Below are 21,297 nucleotides of genomic sequence, written 5' to 3' on the forward strand. Positions count from 1 at the left end.
CTGGACTGGGACAAGGACTGTCATTCTAAGCACAGCCCTCTAAATTGTGGTACAGACTCACTGGACTGTCTATCCTTTTGGAGACGATTACTTCTTATGTCTTGCCCAGGATGGCCTTTGCTTTCTCACCCCTTCTAACTATAGCCCCCCCAATCCCACCTCCACCTCTCTCTCCCCCCCCCCCCCCCCCCCCCCCCCCGTGTCTTGTGTCCATGTGCACCTTTCCCCCGTAGTATGCTCCCAGTCGCATGCCTGTGAGCGCCCCTCCCCATCACATGCCCTCAGTCATGTGACTATGTGTGCCCTTCCCCAGTCTTTCCTGCTCCAGTCAAGCCATTGGCTTCCAGTCCCTTCTTCTGTCCTTGTGTTGTTTCACACAGCCTCCTCCTTCTTGCTGGTCTGGAATGGCGAACCTTGGCTGTGAACCCCCTTTGAGCTGTGACTGGCCTTGACTGCACACCTGGCACAGAGTCAGAATAGTAGCAAGTGCAGTGTCATGCAGGATACGCAAACTTACTTCGAAGTCATGAATGAAGTGCCATTTGCTAGGTGCACATCACTTGCATCCGATCATGAGTAGTTAGTTGTTGATGTGCATCTGGAATGAGGGTGTGATTCTGCTGAGCTGGGTTCCTTATACGTGATACTTAAATGCAAACAAATGTTGTTTCTGACATGGCAGGGGGGTGCTACCTGACTTGTGAACCCTTTTTACACTGACAGGAAACTGATATTGGATGGCTGCCAAACTTTGCCGTTCTGTGCGGTGACGCCTGCCATTGACAGAGCAGGAAACTCCCATCCAAAATGTTTGCTGTCAATGAGGCAGCAAAATGCACTCTCCTGCGACAGACACAAATCACACTTTGTCCTTTACATAGCTGTTTCTTTGTCTTCAGGTTGTGTGATAGCAACATGAGCATGTTTTATCTCAGGAATTTTTCTTTGTTCTTTCCTGGAATCGGCAGCAGTAAAGAATAGTTTGTAGAAAGATGGGGTTGGAGAGAAATTGGCCCAACAATACATACAGTTGGGACATTTGGTTTCCTCCCACAGTCTGGAAGATGTGCTGCTTAGGTATATTGACCATGCTAAATCCTCTCTGTGTCCCTGAACAGCTGCTAGATTGTGGTGACCAGATTTTCACAGTAACTTCATTGCCGTGTTAATGCAAGCTTACTTGTTACTAAGGCAAAAAAACTTTAAAAAAAACACTCCCCGACTGCACCATCTGTGGCTCAGTATGAAGCCAGAAATGCCCAGGATTGATGTGTGTGAGGAGCTAGTCTTATTTTAAACCCATATGGATCCACTCTCACAGATGGCAGTGATATTCTGAAACACTAGATTGTTCTGCTTAGCTTGCTTTTCTGGATACATTAGAAAGAGTAACTGGGCAAAGTAAAAAGTTGTGGGTAGAAATTAAGTGGAATAAACAGCGAGTGGGACAGACAGTACCATAGATTCTAGAGTGGAGCTGAATTCTGGTAACTAATTAACTAATTTGCCAAGACTTGTGACACTAAGATCAGGATTATTAAGCTGTAGATGAAAACAATCACCCATTGTAAATGTGGTGCCACTGCCCTGATTTGGCCTTTCACAGTGTAATCAGTCAAAACTAAAGCAAATGTACGAGCCTGCGAGTAAACCTTTGCAAAGCACTTTTGATGGCAGGATCAGGAGCTATCCTTGGCCAGTGGTGTGAGGCCACTTCGGATCATACAATCCCTACAGTACAGAAGGAGGTCATTCGGCCCATCAAGCCTGCACCAACAGCAATTCCACCCAAGCTCTATCTCCAGGTATTTGCCTGACTAATCGCCCTGATTCTAAGGAGCAATTTCAGCATGGCCAATCGATATCAAGAACAGATCCACAGTTAGGAACACTGATTTATATCTCAATGCTCTGATTAGCTCAAATAATTGTCCCCCTGCCTACTTCCATCTTTCACAACTAGATTTCCTCCTTCATCCCTGAGAGGTCATGACAACATCTATTGCTATTAGGTTGTACTTGTCTCATGTAGAAGCCTACATTTGAACAATAACTGTTCATAAATAACACATAATTATATACATATATACAGGATACAGTCCTGACTAGATGCTATCTTCAGGCCAACTTCACTACTACACTCTGCTGCTTCCATGTGACTCTCTACATTTCAACGTGTGTGGTACTTTTCCCCTGTTCCACATTAACCCCCTCAGTCCTAAACACCCGAATATACTTATCATGACTCTCAGAGACATCTTTAAGGGCTTTGCAATTAGTTAATTTTATCGACCTACGCTGCACATCTTTGGACTGTGGGAGGAAATTGGAGCATCCAGAGGAAACCCACACAGACACGGGGGACTACGTGCAAACTCCAGGCAGTTACCCATGGCCAATACGAACCTGGATCACTGGCGCTATGAGGCAGAAATAATAACCATTGTGCCACCGTGCTGCCCTAACCTCGTTAAATCACTTTCTGGCATTCTTACATTTAATGTTCAGTATTTGAAATAGATGCCCAACTAATACAGTTTATGCTGTGTCACATTTCAGAGTGGTATGAATTTTTTTTGAATGGCAATTAATTATTCATGATAAGTTCAGATGGTGATGGTTCTGAAGCTGCTGGGCCTGTAAAAATGTCAATGCCAAGGGAAAAAAAACTGGTTTAGCATTTGTGATATAGAATGCAAGGCTCAGTAGAAATCCTTCTAGGGCATTTTTATATATCTGATTGGACTCAGATGGCTCCACTCAGCTAGACACCTGAGGCCCAGTCCTGCTGTGCCATTTTTAATGCATCTGTATGTTACTGTCCTCACTGAAGGATCAGCAGGAGGAGGCCAGTGCTTTTTGTGCCTATGACCTCTGATTAAGCATCCCTAAAAGTCAAGTCCAGAGCACCACCCATGATGTAACTCCTAATAGCATGCAAGTGTTGAAGTGCTTTACCTTGTGCTATTGTAAGTAGCAAGAAGTGATTTTTTTTTCAAACTTCACAGATCTTTATTGTGTTTTTAGATTGTTATAATGGAAGTTCAAGGGCTGAAATCAGTGGCACCCAATCGTATTGTGTATTGCACAATGGAAGTGGAAGGTGGAGAAAAGCTTCAAACTGACCAAGCCGAAGCCTCCAGGCCACAGTAAGTAATTCTGTGTTGATTTTGCACACTTATTTTCTCTGTTGTGAGTTTGAGACATCAACATCAATCTTGTTTTCTGGTTGTACTACCTGAGATTTCGTTCACATTTGATGGTTTGAATGCCATCTGAGTTGGACAAGACTTTCAGCGAGGTCAGATCTAGTATTTTGGAACTGAGAAGAATCTTTTTCACGTCATCAGTCTTAAATCATCGTTCTCTCAAATGGCACCCACTTTGCTTACATGTTACGGCATTCATGCAGAGGAGATACACATTAGCCATGTTGTGCTTGACACAAGTCCTTAGCTATTGCACTGTGTATCATCACATTTATATTATTATACTCCCTGCATTTTCCTCAAGTTTCTCTTTTCCCTCTTCTGTTAAGCAATTTGCATATTGCTGTGGTATGATCCCAGATTTGCCTTCAAGTAACTTGCCTCCTGGTCCCTCAACTCCTGTGAGTGTACTTCACATGCGAACTTAAGCAGACAGGGCAAACAAGGTAATGCAACAATGTGTGGCATCAAAACTGAGGCCAATCCTATCCTCGGTTGCTGCCCACATGTATATCCTTCTAGCCGGGGGAAAAGGAAACAATCAATTTTATTCCCCCCAACTAGGCATCCTCAGCTCAACTGAAGCAGCCCTGGTCAAGACCAGAAATCTCAGCACAGGTTGTGTCTGTGATCTTGTTCACAAGACATAGCTACTCATAGCTTGCTAAGGCACTGGGAGGGCAGAAATTTGGCAAGAGAAAACACACCTTCCATTCACCTGTGTGCCTGATATTTCTAAGCTTACTGTAAGGAAAATAATTTTCATAATACATCATCGTGATCTCTTTTTGAGACTTACATTCCCAGGAGAAAGGAACTCCCAAGGCTTTGTAATCTGTGGATTAGTTGGTAATGTATGTCAGTTGGACAAAAGGGTTTTGCTGAGTTATTCTCTGTGTTGAATAGAAGGGAAGTCAGAGCAAGGATATCAGCTGAATCATTTTGAAGTTCAATGATGAATGTGAATTTATGTTATGTCTAATGTTTGCATCATTCTGAAAAACTATAGTTATGCAATATAAATGTGGCTCCCTCCCTATCTAAATACATAGAACACATCCAGAAATGGGGAAAAGATGGGATGATCTAGTTAGACACTAGTAAGTATTTATTTAATTGTTATTTTCCTTGGTAGTCAGCTGTCAAAATAAACATTCTCCATTTTAGGTATTTTAGTCTTTCTGCTGAATGTGTTCTGCAAGGCTACTGGAAACATTTTTCATTGTGAAGAATGGGTGAAATGCCAAGCTGCAACATGCAAGGCACTGTCAAGGTTACAAAGGCAATGAAAAATGTTGAGGCAAATCAGACCATGACTGTGTGATGCTACAACAAAAATGGATTTTTTAAAAATTGGATTGTATGAGAAAGGAAAGACTGAAGGTGGTGAGAAGGCCCATAGTTTGAAATGCTGGGAAGTGTTGTGATATGAGTCTTTGAACTCCATGGTGTGGCCAGAGAAAAAGAATATACTGTTTGGCTTAGTTGTAGCTTGGAAAGAACTGAAGGAAATAATCTCCAGCTGTTGCTGTTGCATTTCCTACTCAAGGCAAACTAAAGCTGCTTCATCAACTGTATTTGCTCTTGTCCCTAAGTGTGGATCAGTCCACCTTTTTAAAGATTGGAGAAGTGCATATCAGAACAAGAGCCTAAGATGTATCCACTTGGATAACATAGGCCATTGTTAAATCCCAGAACATGCTATCATCTGTTTAAATACTGGGAAGTAAAATTCTGATTCTTCAGGACATGGCTGGGGGTTTACAGAAGGGATCAGTGATACTTGAAGTAAGACGATATCAAGAACAGATCCACAGTTAGGAACACTGATTTATATCTCAATGCTCTGATTAGCTCAAATAATTGTCCCCCTGCCTACTTCCATCTTTCACAACTAGATTTCCCCCTTCATCCCTGAGAGGTCATGACAACATCTATTGCTATTAGGTTGTACTTGTCTCATGTAGAAGCCTACATTTGAACAATAACTGTTCATAAATAACACATAATTATATACATATATACAGGATACAGTCCTGACTAGATGCTATCTTCAGGCCAACTTCACTACTACACTCTGCTGCTTCCATGTGACTCTCTACATTTCAACGTGTGTGGTACTTTTCCCCTGTTCCACATTAACCCCTTCAGTCCTAAACACCCGAATATACTTATCATGACTCTCAGAGACATCTTTAAGGGCTTTGCAATTAGTTAATTTTATCGGTTATAATGACATTTGTGTAGGCAAGCACTGTATTAATTTTGCACATTGCAAGATCCATCAAGAAAAGTTACATTTGTATAACACCTGTTGTGATCTCAGGACCTCCCAAACTGCCTTACATTTAAATAAAAAGTGTTATTACTACTTCAAGAAATATGCCAGCTAATCTACGCACAGCTACCATAACTAGTAATTAATGGCCAAATTACTTGTTTTAATGAAGTTGTGTGAGGAACAATTATTGGCAGGACATCAGGGAGATCGCCTAAAGTACTGCTGTAATGACTTTCATATTCACCTGAGAGGGCATTGGGCCACTCATTTGAAAGACAGTGCAGCACTCCCTCAATGTTGGACATCGGCCTAGATTTTATACCCAACCTTCTCGAGTGGGTCTTGAACTTATGACCTCTGACTCAGAGACAGTAGTGTCACCATCAAAGCCACTGCAATAGAAGTTAGATCAATGCCCAGTTCATTTCCTTTTGGGAGTCATCATATTTCTTCATTGCTAAATGCTAAAGTCAGGAATTGAAAAAAGTACAATTTCTATGTGAAGTGCTTCTCAAGCTGACATTTAGTTTCTCATTTAGAATTTGACTTAGAACTTAACTGTAAAGGAAACTGCAAGTTAGTTACATTACCTTGTTAATAGCAACAAGTGGTGGTTAACTGTCAATCAGCTGAAAGTGGTTACCTGAATAGTGTGGTGAGGTCAGCAGCTGCAACATGAGAGAGTCATAAAGTCGATGCAAATTTGATCAGTATAAAGTCTAAGGTGGGATTTTCCAGCACTTCACTGGCGGTAACTTCTGGTCCCGCCAAATTCAATCCTGTGCATGAGATTGCCCTGGTGGGGCGAGCCATGCAAAGGCCCTTGACTTTGGCATGACTGTAAGATCCCGACAGCAGCCAATGGCTCACCTCATCCACCATGTGATGAGGTAGGGAGCTCAGAATATCCCCTATGTAGTTTGGCTGGGGAAAAAGCTTAAAAGTTAAGATGGTAGATAACCTGAGGTAGATACATTCATTCTATTAAGAAAGAAAGACTAAAAACAGTATAAGCTTTCTGAGGCTAACTAAAGTTAAAGACGGCATCAAATTGAAATAAAAGGTATGCAATATTGTGAAGATTAATTGTAACCTAGAAGATTGGGAAAATTTTAGATAATAGAAAATAATCATAAGAACTAAGAGCAGGAAGGGGCATCTCAGCCTCAACTCACTTTCCTGCCCATTCACCACAGCCCTTCAAAGTATTACTAATTAAAAATCTGTCCACCTCTTCCTCTTAAATTTACTCAAAGTCCTGACAGCCACTATACTCTGGGATAATGAACTCCACAGACTCTCAACCTTTTGAGAGAAATAATTTCTCCTCACCTCTGTTTTAAATCTGCCACTCCTTATCCTAAAACTATGACCTCTTGTTCTAGATTGCCCTACAAGAGGAAAATCCTCTCCACGTCTACTTTGTCAACCCTCCTTATCATCTTGTACACCTCAATCAGAACTCCCTACATTTTTCTAAATTTCAGGGAGTATAGGCCTAAACTGCCCAATCTCCCTTTGTAAGACAAACTCCTAATCTCTGGATAGTTTAAAAAAATGGAGAAATAGATCAATACACTATCAAGAAATATTGGTGCTGAATTTAATGCTGTCGGCAAGCTCAAAAGTGGGAGACAGCCTGGATGGTTATAGCAGATCCCTAAACGTCATCCAGTCATAAGCAACCAAGGCCAATGGTTATCTCTATTTAAAGATGCTGCCCTCCTCGACAGCTGCCAGCCAATCAGCGCACGAATTATGGCAAGTCTTCCCTAGTTTTATAATCTGTTCCTCTTGTAATAAAGACCAATCTTCCGTCCGTCTTGCTAATTGCTTGCTGCACCTGCATGCTAATTTTTTTGTGTTTCATGTAAAAGGGACCCAGATCACTCTGTATTTCAGCATTCTACTGTTTCCTCTATTTAATAATATTCTGCTTTTCTGTCCTACCTAGCTAAGTGGACAAGCTAACATTTTCCTACATTACACTGAATCTGTCACATTCTTGCCCACTTACTTAGCCTATCTATATCCCTTTGTGGACACCATGTACCCTTCACAACATTCTTTTCTATTTGTTTTTGTGTGATGAACAAATTTAGCGAGCACTTTTTTCTTCGTCCAAGCCATCAATTTGGTTGTAAATTGTTGAGCCCCCAACACAGATTTCAATTGCTCTCCACTGGGTACAATTTGCCAACCTGAAAATGACCCATTTATCCCTACTCTTTACTTGCTGTTAACTAACTAATCCTACGTCCACCTAATATACCATTCTCAACACCATGAACTCTTAAAGAACTGTAATAAACTTGTAGAGGGACAGGTAGTATTGAGGAAGCAGGGGGCTGCAGAAGGACCTGGACAGGTTAGGAGAGTGGGTAAAGAAGTGATAGATGGAATACAATGTTGAAAAATGTGAGGTCATGCACTTTGGAAGAAGGGATGGAGGCATAGACTATTTTCTAAATGGGAAAATGCTTGGGAAATCAGAAGCACAAAGGGACTTGGGAGTCATTGTTCAACTTCTCTTAAGGTTGATGTGCAAGTTCAGTCAGCAGTTAGGGAGGCAAATGCAATGTTAGCGTTCATGTCGCGAGGGCGAGAATACAAGAGCAGGAATTATTTCTAAGACTGTATAAGGCTCTAGTCAGATCCCATTTGAAATATTGTGGGCAGTTTTGGGCCCCATATCTAAGGAAGGATGTGCTGGCCTTGGAAAGGGTCCAGAGGAGGTTCACAAGAATGATCCCTGAAATGAAGAGCTTGTCGTATGAGGAACGGTTGAGAACTCTGGGTCTGTACTCGTTAGAGTTTAGAAGGATCTTGGAGTATCTTCTTGAAAGTTACAGGATACTGCAAGGCCTGGATTGAGTGGACATAGAGAGGATGATTCCACAAGTAGGAAAAATTAGAACCAGCGGGCACAACTTCAGGCTAAAGGGACAATCCTTTGAAATGGAGATGAGGAGGAATTTCTTCTGCCAGGGAGCGGTGAATCTGCTCTTTGCCGCAGAAGGCTGTGGAGGCCAGATCATTGAGTGTCTTTCAGACAGAGATAGACTTTTGATTGATAAGGGGATTAGGAGTTATGGGGAAAAGGCAGGAGAATGGGGATGAGAAAAAAAATCAGCCATGATTGAATGGCGGAGTGGACTCGATGGATGGAGTAGCCTAATTCTGCTCCTGTGTCTTATGGTCAAACATTATATCTCTTTAACAAAATCACGTTTTATTCTGTCTTTATTATGATTGACCAGAAGTCCTGCTATTGCCTGTTTACTAATAGATTCTAGCATTTTCCCCAATGATAAATGTTAGGCTATCTGTTATGTAATTTCCTGCTTTCTGTCTCCTTCCTTTCTTGAACAATTGTGGTTTTCCAGTCTGCAGGAACCTTGCCAGAATCTGGAGAATTTTAGAAATGCATCCACTATCTCTTTAGCCATTTTGTTTAAGACCCTGAATGTAGGTTATCAGATCCAGGGAACTTATCAGCATTTAGTGAGAATAGAGCTAACATTTTGAGGCTAGATCTGGACTTGAAACATTGGCTTTGTTCTCTCCCCACAGATGCTGTCAGTCCTGCTGAGATTTTCCAGCATTTTGTTTTTAAGAGTCCAGCATCCACTGTAATTTGTTTTCATCATTTTAGTCGAATTAATGTTCACAGTTGTCAGAGTGTATCTGAAGGGACATTTCACATTCTGCTCAGTTGGACATCCAGATACCTCAATAATCAAATTGGGGTCTGCAAATGCAACATCCTTTGATTATGTCTTTCCTAATGAGGCTATTTCTCCTCTGGCACTGATGCATAAATGTGGAGGTATGGAACAGTATATCCTTCATGTTGCCTGATTTGGCTAGCATTCAGTTATTGGTCTTTTCTCTCTTTCAGACAGAAAATACCTATCATTGGCAAGCCCCTTGGTTTTAATAATGATGCCAGTGATTAAAAACAAATAGGTTATGTCAGTTGGCCTGGAAGGCCCAAGGCACTGTGTGACAAGAGGGAAAACATCTAAACTTAAAATGAACCAATTAAGAAATTCCAAAAATACACTTGCCTCGATATTGTAAAGATTTGCCATAACATCATGATTGTTTACTGCTGCCTAGCAACATGACAATAAATTTAGAATGGGTTTACATCTCCAAGAAATGGAAGGGCTGGTGAGGAAATACAATGAACCCAAATTAATGCCAAAATGAACTTCCCACCTGTTGGAAAACAGAACTTTTAACTGCCTGCCAAAAAATTTAGTGAGATGCTAAACTCTGCACATTTCTACCTTATTTTTGCATCTTACTGCCCATTTGCACCCAAATATCAGGGTTGTAACAGAGATTTTTGAGAGCAGGCAGGTTGTTTTAACAATTTATTCAAGCCAGTCTGGTTTTGGGTATCTTATAAGGTAATTAACCATGGTGCACAAGGGACCATAGTCATCTCTCTGTTAGAAAGTGACAATTGATTATGTAGATTGAGGAGCACCACTCCGCATTCAGGCCTAGAACAAGATGAGGAGACAGTCTTCCATCAACTTTGACAGCTAGTACAGGGATTGAAACCATAAATCACAAAAGGGATGATGCTGTGAGGCAAAAGGGAATATTAATGGGATAGGTATTGTAAAGAAACAAAAGATCGATCTTGAGGAGGATGGGTAAATGGGTCTTGCAGAATCATTACTAATTGATGTGTGGAAAAATCAAAACAGTGGTTAGGATCTGAAATTGTTGAACTCAGTGGTGAGTTCAGAAGACTATAAAGTACCTAATTAGAAAACAGTGCTCTTCCTTGAGCTTCATTAGAACAACGTAAGAAGCCAAAGCCAGAGGTGTCAGAGTGGCGATGGGGCAAAGAATTAAAATGGCAGGCACCCAGAAGCTCAGGGCCAGGTTTACAGACTGAACAGCAGTGTTCCAATCTTCATTTAAAATTATACCATTTGGTTGTACAGTCTCTTCTTGTCCTTGCCACCAAAATGAATCACTTCACACCTCCCTGTGTTAAGTTTCATCTGCCATGTGTCTTCCAGTTTCACCAGTCTGTCTCTGACCTTTTGAAGGTTATTACTATTCTCCTCACAGTTTACTATATTTCTGAGATTTGTGTCATTCACAAACTTGTTATCATATAACCAATGGTGACATTCTGTGAGGGTTAGATGATGAGGTAGACAATGTAACCAATGCAAAATGATGTGGTGGGCAGCTTATGTGGCCCAGAGCATGGTCCCAATGAAGTGTCTTTGCTAAACATTATTCTTTGATTTATTTTGTGAAGTTAGTTTTTTTATTGCTTGCAATGAAAGTATCCTTACTGCTGGAGAACAAACTTTACATAAATTTTCCTCTATATTCTCAAGTCCAGGAAATTAATATGTAGAAAAGTTTATATGTAAAATTATGCCTCGTGGGCATTGGATTGGGGATAATATCTTAGCATGGATTTAGGATTGAGAATGAACAAATGGCAGGGAGTCAGAATAAATGGGCCTCTTTTGAATTGACAGGTTGTAATTAGTGGCATGCTGCAAAGGTCAGCACTTGGGCCTCAGCTACTTAGAATTTATATTAACGATTCAGATAAGGGATCAAATGTAATGTATCCAGTTTCATTGACAATACAATGTTACGTGGAAAAGTAAGCTGTGAGAAGGATGCATAGAGACTGCAAAAGGATATTGACAAGTTAAAGGAGTGGGTAAGGTCGTGTCAATTGGAATATAATGTGGAGAAATCTGAAGTTATCTACTTGAGTAGGAAAATTGGAAAGACAAACTACTTTTAAATGAAGGGTGCATAGGAAATAATTCAGATCATTGTAAATGAGTCACAGAAAGTCAACATGCAGATACAACAAATAATTAGGAAAGCTGATACGTAAACTTGTAATACAAAGGAAATGGAGTACAAGAGTAAATAAGTCTTTTTGCACTTGTGTAGAACCTTGATAAGACCATATCTAGAGCACAGTGTACAGCTTTGATCTGCTTACCTTAAGGAGTATATACTTGTTTTGCAGAAGCCCAGTGGAAGCTCAGTGGACTAATTCCTGGGATGATAGAATCATTAAATGAGGAGAGATTATGTGGTAAACTCAGCCTACTACACTAGAGTTTAGAAGATAGACAGGTGATCTAGTTGAAACCTAAAATAGAGATTTGAACAGGGTAGATGCTGGAAGAATGTTTCCCCTGTGTGTGGGGAGTCAAGAACTAGTGATCATAATCTGGAAAGCAGAGGTCAGCTATTTAGGACTGCAATTAGCAGAAATTGCTTCACTCAGAAGTTGAGAACCTTTGGAATTCTCTACTGCTGTATGCTGTGGATTCTCAATCATTTGAGTATATTCAAATTGAGGATGAACAGATTTTTGGATATGAAGGAAGATGAAGAATATGGAGGTAGTTTGGGAAGGTGTAGCTGAGGCAAAGGATGATGGAACTGACTCAGGTGCCAACTAGGCAATTTCTGCTCTGATTTCTTTGATCTTTATTTCAATTCGAACAGCAACTATAAACTCCCATCCTCTGCTTTCCATCCCTTAACTAATTTTATACCCTGACTGTTATTGTCCTTTTAATCCCATGGTCTTCAATTTTGGTACTCTGCTTATTTGTGCCACTTTATCCGAACACCTTTTAAAAGTTCATATACACAACATCAATTCACTGTCCTTATTGTTACTGCATCATTGACTCAATCACAATTTATCTTTAACCATTCAGTGTTGGCTGTTGTATATTAAATTATATTTTTCCAAGTGAAAATTGTACTGATGTTAAGATGCTTGACCTGCAGCTACCTTTCCTCTTTTTTTGAACACGGTGCAACATTTACAATTCCTTTCCCTGTTTGCTCTACCCCTCTCAGCAAGTATCATAGAATGACCCAGAAGGAAGTTATTTGGTCCACTCTGTGCCAGCCAAGAAAACGAGCCACCCAACGTAACCCCTTTTTCAGCATTAGGTCTAAAGCCCTGCTGGTTATGGCACATGAAGTACACATCCAGATATCTTATAACTGAGACAAGGGCTTCTGCTTTTACTACCCTTTCAGGCAGTAAGTTCCAGGCCCCTAAAACCCTCTGGGTGAAAAGGTCTTTTTTCATCAGTCTTCTAATCTTTATACCAACCACTTTAAACTTAGATTCCCTCGTCACTGATCTCTCTGCTAAGATGAATAGGCCCTTCCCATACACTATATTCAGGCCCCTCACAATCTTGTACATCTCAATCAAATCAGCCTCCCCTGTTCCAAGGAGAACAACTCCAGGCTATCTAATCTTTCCTCACAGCTGCTGTTTGTGAGTCCTGGCAACACTGTCATAAAAATTCACTTTAACCTCCAATGCAATTAACAGCTTTCCTGTAATGAAGTGACCAGAGCTGCACATAGTAGTCAAATTGTGGCCTAATTAATATTTTACATACTTGCAGCATAATCTCCTTGCTCTTGTGTTCTATGGCTAAGCTAATAAATTAAAAGATTCCATCTGCCTTCTTAACCATTTTGTCAACCAATTCTTCTAACTTCATAGGCATTCACTCCAAGGTCCCTCACTTCCTCTGCACCTCTCAGTATCCTCTTAATTGTGGTGTAACTCTTTGCCTTGATTGACCTTCGCATCATCTCACTCTTCTCCGGATTGAATTCTATTAGCCCTTTTTTCTGCCCATCTGACCAGTCCACTGATATCTTCCTGCAGTCAATAACAATTCTCCTCACAATCAACCACTCAGCCTTCTGCAAACATCTTGATTATTCCTGCTCTATTTAAGATGAAATTATTAGCATATATAATAAAAAGAGAGGAAACAGTACTGAGACCTGCAGAACCCCATTAGAAGCAGCCATCTGATCGCAAAAAACATCCATCATCAGTTATCCTTCGTTTCCTGCCACTCAGCCATTGAGATGAAGCTGATTTTTAAGAAGGACAGTTAGGGCCAGATTTTTGTCCTTAGTCCTGAACAGAAACGTTACTAATTGCACTCCTCTTGAAAATGAAAATGCATGGCGAGTTGGAATAGATCAGCCGAGGTGGCAGCTTTCCTCAGATTGGTGTATCAAAGCTAAGCATCCACTGTCACTTTGTTGGCTATGGCAGCTATCATTTTAATCCCAATTTCCTGCCTTATCTTTGTATCCTGTAATAACATGCTTTCCCAGTGAATATCTGTCTCCTTTAAACATCTCAAATGATTGAGCATCTATAGCCTCCTGGGATATTACATTTTATCTTGTCTGATTTTTTAAAAAAAGGTGAGTTAGAAGTGTTTCATAGAATTCCTACAATGCAGAATAAGGCCTTTTAGCCCATTGTCGGTGCTGACTCTATGATGGAGCACTTTACCCAGCCCCTATCCCCATAACCCCACCTATTTATCCCTGACTTACATATCTTGAGACCCTAAGGGACAATTTAACATGGCCAATCCACCCAACTTGCACATCTTTGGACTGTGGAAGCAAGCTGGAGAACCTGGAGGAAACCCATGCAGACATGGGGAGAATGTGCAAACTCCACACGACAGTAACGCAATGCTGGAATCAAACTCTGGTCGCTGTCTCTGTGAGTTGGTGTTGAAAACATCGAGCCACTGTGGCGTCATTATTTACACTTGATTACTCAATTTAAGAAGATGGAGCCACAAATGCAGAAAAGCCTCCCTTTCTAAAGTTGCTCAATCATACTCATTTACGACAATATTTCTGTCTTTGTTTTCATCGACAAGGAATAGGTGCCAATGTCACTTGCCTGGGTGTGACACTCTGCAACTGTTAATAAGATTAGTCTTGTGAGTTGAATTGATGCCTAGTTCTTTTACATAAGAACTAGGAATAGGTCTGACCCTTCAAGTCTGCTCTTGTTGCCATATGATAATATTTGATAAAGTATCATAAGTGTACTCAGATCATAGGGATTATCCCATCTCTCAACTCAACCTTCCTGCATGATCTCCATGTCCTTTGATTCCTGCAATACCAAAACATCTATTAATATCTCTTAAACATTCTCGATGACTGAGCATCTACAATTCTCTGGGTTAGAGAATTCTAAAGACACTCAACCGTCTAAGTGAAGAAATACCTCATCTCAGTCCTAAATGGCTGACCCCTTGTTCTGAGACTATAACCTCTGGCTCTGGACTCCCCAGCCATACGAAACATCCTTCTAGCATATAATTTGTCAAAAGCATGAAGAACTTTTAATGTTTCAATGAGAACACTTCTCATTCTTCCACTTACTGGGAAATATTGCACTGTTTCCTCAATCATCCCTACCTCTAGCAGTCTGCCGAGTGAGCCTTGGCTGCACTGCCTCCTTGGCCCTGCCAGTGCTCAGGAACTGCCCCCTTTGTGCCAGAGTACTGTCCAGACATGACCCTTTCCCCCTGGGGGGTGTACTTACCAGTGCCACCTCCTCCAGTGAATTCTCACTGGGCCTCCATTTGTCAGGGTTTGTTGTAAACCCTGCCGACATGTTTGGGGTTGGGGGATATTTCTAATGTGGAGGGATAATGGGGGGGGGGGAAGGAATATTAATTAGGTGTATATGTCTGATAATGGGGTTCTTGACCTTTCATGGCATGAACCGCATTATGTCATTGGTGGGGGTGGCAATAATGTCAATGGGAAATCCATCATCATGAAAGTTGTTTGGGGGCTGCCGTTAGATTCTGCATCCACACTGGCTTTCCCACCAGCCAAAAACAGCAGCAGAGAACCCCGATCAGTACATCAGGTGTGGTTTTATCAAAATCCTATATAATTGCAACAAACTTTTACTCCAATCTCTTTGTAATAAAGGCTAACTCTTAATTTGTTGGCCAAATTGGGTGGACATTGGGCTTATTATTCCAGCCTAGGGAATGTTTCCTGCATGCTTGCTCATGGTGGTATTGAGAGTATATTTGGGACATCAGTTTAACATCTCACCTGAAAGTTGGCACTTCAAACAGTACCATGTTGCCTCAGTCCTCTGGATTAAATTATCAGCCTAGGTGATGCCTCAATGCTCTCGGTTTAATCTTGAACCAATGAACCTTTGACAAAGGCAGGAACATTACCACCAACCCCAGGCTGACCTCAGTGAAGCTTTTGACTTTCCACCCTAATCTCCCAAATGCGTCTCTTGTACACATGAACACAATTAATCTTCTATTTCCAAAACGAATTTTCCTTCTGATCGTTCTACTTGGACTGTCAGGTCAGTAACAGTGCATTTTTCATCCTTGTTATTTATTCAGCACTAATTATGGTCAAGGCATCTTGCAAGAGGTTTGCTTATGGTGATTTTTTTCAAATGTTGTATTCAGTGGGAAAAGCCTCCAGAATCCCAATTATTGAGGCTGTAGTGTTTCAAGGCACTTTACCATTTTTTGATGAACACATGTAACCTTTGCATTAAAATTGAAAGTAGTTTGGTTAGACCAGCAGCGTGGTTAGACTGATGGATGAATTAATCAAATCTTGTTGAAAGTAAATCTAAGGACATGATGATACAAATACAACACTGCGTTTCTTCGGTAATGTTATTTTACTTTTGAACACATTCTCCCCGTCTTTGACAGATTATTTATACAACCATTTTGGCTCAATCGATTTGTATGCCTATTGAGTCTAGACAGTTTACAGTCGCTTAATTGCTATTTAATATGCAAATTTGCTGGAACCAATTAAGCTATTCTGAGCTACAGGAGGTGGCTTTGTAACAGACTCAGCTATAAATGGGTTTGACAAGAAACATTCATTATGGGGGGCGAGGGAGGAAAGCAGAAGACAAATTCATAATAGATTCATTAATAATAAAAGCAGAAAATGCTGCAAATGATCAGCAGGTCAGGCCGCATCTGGAGAGGGAGAAACGGAGTTAATTTTTTATGTAAATGACTGTCAGTCCTGTTGTTTGTAGCGTGCCTTAGTTATTTTTGCCCCAAGATTGTATGTCAAATCAAAGTGAAACGATAACATTTTTGTGCACTAGTTTTAAGTTGCATTTTTTACAAAGATATGACTACCTCGTGTGCAGTAGTGATTCTCAGAATATGGATGTCACTGTCATGACTGACGCTATGGGTGGGATTTTCCAACTGTGCTCGCCCCAAAACCAGAAAAACCCACTTGAGGTCAATGGAACTTTGCATACAATTTGTGTGGTGGGTGGCGTGTGTATCCTCTATTTGCCATGGGTTTAACTTAGTCACTTGCTAGGCCATTTCAGAGGGCATTTGTGAGTCAACCGAGTTTTGATATTTACTTAAGGGGTGTCTGTGTTGTTTCTAATGACTCAGGAGAATATGACATTCTGTTAGCTAACAATGTTTAGCCTGTTATGATTTCTTAGCTCATGAAGAATAAATGTGTTTATCAGCAACAACAAATTTAATGAAATAAAACATCCTGACAGAAATGTTATGAAGCAAAGTTGTCCAGATCATCTGGTCTCTGGATCATCTAGAGCCTAACGCATGACCCAAGGTGCACAGTGGAACCCTGTGGAATTCCCTACGGGAATTGACCAGGAAGTTTGGATTTCCTTGGGGCCAATGTGATCAAAGGTTATGGGGAGAAAGCAGGATTAGGCTATTGAGTTGGACGATCAGTCATGATTGTAACGAATGGCCAAGCAGGCTCAAAGGGCCAAATGGCCTCTTCCTGCTCCTATCTTCTATATTTCTATGCCTATGTTTCCATGGACAATTCCCCTGCTCCTCAGGATCCTCCATGAATTTCCTTAACTCAGAGCTCAAGTCAGAGACTTTGGAGCATTCTGCAGTACTAACCGAGATAGTATCCCAGGAAATGTTAGACAGATTAAAACCCCGACCTACCTAGCCCACCAGGCATTTCACTCGTTTACCAACTCAGTCTAACATTCACATTGGACCTTCATACGTACCACACAGCAGCTAGATCCATAAAAAGGAGACACGTCTGTCTGCCCTCCCGCCAGAATGTAAAAAATTGTGATGAAGTTCATCAAAGGATGCTGAGCTCCATTTTCGGGAGAAGCCAAGGTTAGAAGAACTGGCAAGAAATGCAGAACAATGTGAAAAGGTTCACACAGCATGGCAACCTCATGGTGATTGCAGCTCCGCAGAAGAACTGAGCCAATATAGTACCAAGCCATATAAGAAGCTCTCTACAGATGATCAATAGCTTTATCAGGCAGGAATGGTTTAAGGAGCATCTTGAAGGAGGAGGTAGCGTAAAGAGGCAGGAGTGCTTCAAGGTGGGAATTCCAGAGCCTAAGACCTGGGCAGCTGACAGTACAACCAAAACTGGTGGACTGATTAAAATTAGGGAGTGCTCAAAAGGCTGGAATTAAAAGATATTTTGGAGGATTTTGGGAATGGAGGAGATTACAGTGATGGGGAGGGACCACATTGCAGAGGGATTTGAAAACAAGGATGAGAAACTTAAAATCAAGACATCATTTAACTGGGAGCCAGAGTAGGTCAACCAGCATAGGAGTGATGGGTGAATGGCATTTGGTGCAAGTTAGGACATGAGTTGTAGGGCTTTGGATAACCTCACGATTATGGAGGGCACAATGGGAGACTAGCCAGGAGTACATTGGAACTGTCACGTTTGGAGGTAACAAAGGCATAATTGAGGATTTCAGAGGCAGGTGAAATCGCACAACATTACAAAGGAAGAAATAGGCACTGCAAATAAAGGTCAGAGGCCACAGACTCACCTATGACACCAAAAGCCAACTGATTTAGTTGGTAGTTGGAGAACAGAATTTGGAATGGGGACTGAAATCCTAAATCTTACTACTATTCAATTATTTAGAAACATGGAAACTAGGATTCGGGATAAGTAATTTAATCCCTTGAATTTACTCCATTGTTCAATAGGATCATGACTGATCAAAGAACAAAGAGAAGTACAGCACAGGTACAGGCCTTTGGGCCTCCAGGACTGTGCCAATATTCTTTCTCAATGCCATTGAGAAAGCATTGGGTGGGTCAGTGCAGACTTGATGGGCCGAATGGTATCCTTCTGCACTGTGGAAATTCTATGAATGTCATGTTCTGCTCTCTCCCTATACTCCTTGGTACCTTTAGTGTCCTTCCAAAATGTATTCAGTATTTGACCTCCATACCCTTTTGTGATAGAGAACTCCACAGGATCACCACCCTCTGAATAGAGAAATTTCTCCTCATCTCAGTTCTAAATGGCCTACTTTGTATTTCAAGACGTCTGTCTGCCACTGTCAGTGAGATTCCCTCATTCTTCTAAACTCCGGTGAATACAAGCCTTGTTAACCCAATCTCTCCTTGTACAATAATCCTGTAATCGTAGGATCTCTGTGATCAATCTTCCTTCCTTATTTTGGTGCTGCCCCACATTTTTAGATGCAGGATGGGTGGTAAGTAAAGAACCATTGATCCCAGGAAGTTCCACCCTTTATAGGACACACTGCAAAATTCAGCAACCAGAGGATATGCGATAGAACCTGGTCCTGCAACTTTCCAGTGAGTTTACATCTGTCTATGCCTACTCCAAACCAATGTATTTCTCTTGATCTTTAGATTCATCAGTTTACCAAGCTGCTTGTTCTTTGGTAGAAAAGACCAAAAGACTTTACATCATTACAACTCAGTAGCTCCAAAGGATGCCTTTCTTAAACATTACAGAGATATCCATAGAAAATCCACAAACTTTCACCAGGATGGGTGGCACAGTTGTTAGCATTGCTGCCCCATCGCACCAGGGACCCGAGTTTGATTCCCAGATTGGGTCACTGTCTGTGTGGAGTTTGCAAGTTTGCCCAGTGTCTGCGTGGATTTCCTCCGGGTTTCCTTCCACAGTCCAAAGATGTGCAGGTTAGGTTGATCGACAATGTTAAATTGGCCCTTAGTGTCAGGGAGACTAGTTAGGGTAAATGCATGGGGTTACGAGGGTACGGCCTGAGTGAAATTATGGTCGATGCAGAATTGATGGGCCAAATGGCCTCTTTCTGCACTGTAGGATTCCATGATGGTAATGCAGCTTTTGGAGTCATTGTACCTACTTCCTTATGAAGCTTTGTGCATAAACTTCCCTGGTGCTATAACATCAACTTACATTGGTGAAAGTGTCAATGTGACGTATTTTAAATTGAGTCTCAGCCAGTTTGGTACTCCAAAACAAGCTGGCAGATTGTCTCAGTGGAGTTGAGAGTTGCCGTGGAAACATGGAGCAAGGTACCAGAAGTGCAAATTCCTTCCTGAAGAATTCAAGGAGAATCTTTTTAGATGAATCAAATAGCAGTTCAGATAGCTAGCTGACTTTTGAAATAACAGTGTCAACCTTTACTGTTAATGAACTCCCGTTTCACAGCGAATCAAGCACGGTACCACTAAATGTTTTATTAAACTTCAGTCAGCACACAGCCCATTAAATACTGTCATTAAACTTGGCTTTTTATTATAAAGGTTGCTTCCCAGCGAGGGGCTGCTAATGACCCATACTCTGCATGGGCCTGGAGAACTTACTGCTTTGAGCTGCAGGGTTCTTAGATTCATCAGCTCAAAGGGGCAATTTTTGATCCCTAAATACACAATAGCAGACTATCAAATATGCAGTCAACTTGAAACCTTTTTCCTCCCCTTGCTTTGAGCAGGGGGTGGGGGGGGGGTGTACATGAGGTGTTGGTGGTGAAAATAAGTGAGGAAAAAGGTATAGTGCAATTAAAGATTAACTGGACCCTTTGGAGCATTTGTATTTCGCGTAGATTAACATTTTAGTACTGACATTCAGGCTTTAAAATGCTACATTTACATTTTTGGTGCATTGCAAATGTTTTTCCATGGCATAAGAGACACAGTTTTTTAATTTTTGCTCACTGTGTTTGCCCAGGAATTTTTATAATTAAAATTCGAGCAATAGTGAGTCTCTTGGAGTCTGTGTTTGGCACGTTAATACTGAAGTACCTGGGCTGTGCCAGAAGGTACACTTAATGATGCAACAGCATGGTGGCATAATGGGCAGCACGGTAGCACAGTGGTTAGCTCTGTTGCCTCACAGCACCAGGGACCCGGGTTCAATTCCGGCCTCGGGTGACTGTGTGGAGTTTGGACATTCTCCCCGTGTCTGTGTGGGTTTCCTCCAGGTGCTCTGGTTTCCTGCCACAGCACGAAGATATGTGGGTTAGGTTAGATTGGCTATGCTAAACTGACCCTCGTGCCAAGGGGGACTAGCAGGGTAAATACATGGGATTATGGGTACAGGGCCTGGGTGGGATTGTGGTCGGTGCAGACTTGATGGGCCAAATGGCCTCCTTCCGCACTGTAGGGATTCAGTGAAAATGTGGCCATTCAGCATATCAAGTCAACTGTTCCTGCAAGTCCCACTCTATCCATGTCGTCTCCTGAGTAAACATTGCCAAAAGTAATCGAGCAACGCTCTGAAATATTTATTCATTTTGATATTGCCATTACTCACGCCTACCCTATTGTACCAAATAGACACCACTTTCATTGTACCCAGCAACAAGTAAAAGGTGCTGCAGTATTGTGATTTCCCTGCAGCTACTAAAAGTTTGATGCTGTGAGGAATTTTCATCATTCTCTGGTTCTGTTTCAAGGCCATAGCACTCGAACTGAAGACAATAACAAATGGGCTCACGGGAAAAAGGAAGCCCTTGACTGCTCACCATTTGTTATCATCTGAAAGTCTAACAGGTGAACGTCAAGGGTAGGACAGTGTGAAAAAATAAAATAACAAACTTAATTAGATGATTCAAGTGTAGAATGCAACCTTGATATGGAGGACCAATGTTAAATGTTTCTGTGCAGT

The 21,297-nt window shown here is 41.4% G+C and overlaps 1 protein-coding gene across 3 annotated transcripts in view; it reads left to right on the top strand.

Moving 5' to 3' along the window:
- cadps2 (Ca++-dependent secretion activator 2) overlaps positions 1 to 21,297 on the top strand; it is a 660,232-nt gene that overhangs the window by 305,620 nt on the left and 333,315 nt on the right. For all 3 annotated transcript variants that reach the window (XM_080190802.1, XM_080190798.1, XM_080190799.1), the window contains exon 6: positions 3,028 to 3,149. In XM_080190802.1, the coding sequence (XP_080046928.1) occupies positions 3,028 to 3,149 (122 nt within the window). The remainder of the gene's footprint in view (positions 1 to 3,027; positions 3,150 to 21,297) is intronic.

Source organism: Carcharhinus amblyrhynchos, chromosome 6 (assembly GCF_965287045.1).
Source record: "Carcharhinus amblyrhynchos chromosome 6, sCarAmb.v2.hapA, whole genome shotgun sequence".
NCBI lineage: Eukaryota > Metazoa > Chordata > Chondrichthyes > Carcharhiniformes > Carcharhinidae > Carcharhinus > Carcharhinus amblyrhynchos.